This window comes from Daphnia carinata, chromosome 3, assembly GCF_022539665.2.
Source record: "Daphnia carinata strain CSIRO-1 chromosome 3, CSIRO_AGI_Dcar_HiC_V3, whole genome shotgun sequence".
Lineage (NCBI taxonomy): Eukaryota > Metazoa > Arthropoda > Branchiopoda > Diplostraca > Daphniidae > Daphnia > Daphnia carinata.
In genome coordinates this window covers 6,051,691-6,052,455 of record NC_081333.1, presented here as the reverse complement: position 1 = coordinate 6,052,455, position 765 = coordinate 6,051,691, and the positions used below count along the sequence as shown (strand labels likewise).

At 44.7% G+C, this 765-nt stretch overlaps 1 protein-coding gene across 1 annotated transcript; it reads right to left on the bottom strand.

Moving 5' to 3' along the window:
* On the bottom strand, positions 1–765 carry LOC130688028 (uncharacterized). The gene is made up of 2 exons (XM_057511024.1): positions 187–765; positions 1–96 (listed from the first exon to the last, which is right to left on the bottom strand). The coding sequence occupies exons 1-2, from the start codon at positions 763–765 to the stop codon at positions 1–3; spliced, it is 675 nt and encodes a 224-aa protein (XP_057367007.1).

Genomic DNA, 765 nt, shown 5'->3' with positions numbered 1-765 from the left:
TTAACTGAACTTGAAGAAACCCGGACGTCGCGTCCAAAAATAGCGGGCTTTTCCTATTCTTGCAAATATTTCCTGAGCCGACGGAACTTGGAAATGCTGACGTTTTATCGCTTTATTTAGGTCATATGGGTCAAGACATATTCTAATGTCCCCATTTGACTTCCTAGCGACCACCATTGGACTTACCCACTCCGTTGGTTCACTGACTTTTTGAATTAGCCTCAGGTTTTCCATTTCACTTAGTTTCTTTAACACTGCACTTCTAATTTTGAATGGTATTCTCCGAGCCGGACGAACTACTGGAGCGACTCCTTGCTTGAGTTGAATGTGATGTTTGGTAGGTAGTTTGCCGATTCCTTTGAACATTGCTGCGTACTTGTTGAGAAGAGTGTTAATTGAGACTTGCCTTGACTTTTCCGAACCGCTGTTCAGTGCCTGGGGAATTTCCACTGAGTCAACTAATCTAACAACGTTCATTTGCTTGCATGACGGCAACCCCAGCACTGGTATGTCCACCTCCTCAGCTATTACGCACAACACTTTAAACTGGAGGCCTTTATACGTGACGTTTAGTCGCTGTTGTCCCATCACTCTCACCGGTTGACGATTGTATGCCGTCACTCGTGGGCCTGGCTGTAACACTTTGGTCTTTACAACAGAATCATACAGGTGTTTGGGCATCACATTGCACTGTGCCCCCGTGTCCACTTTGAACTTTACTGATACTCCATCTACATGTAAATTTACAAACCACGAGTCTTCCAT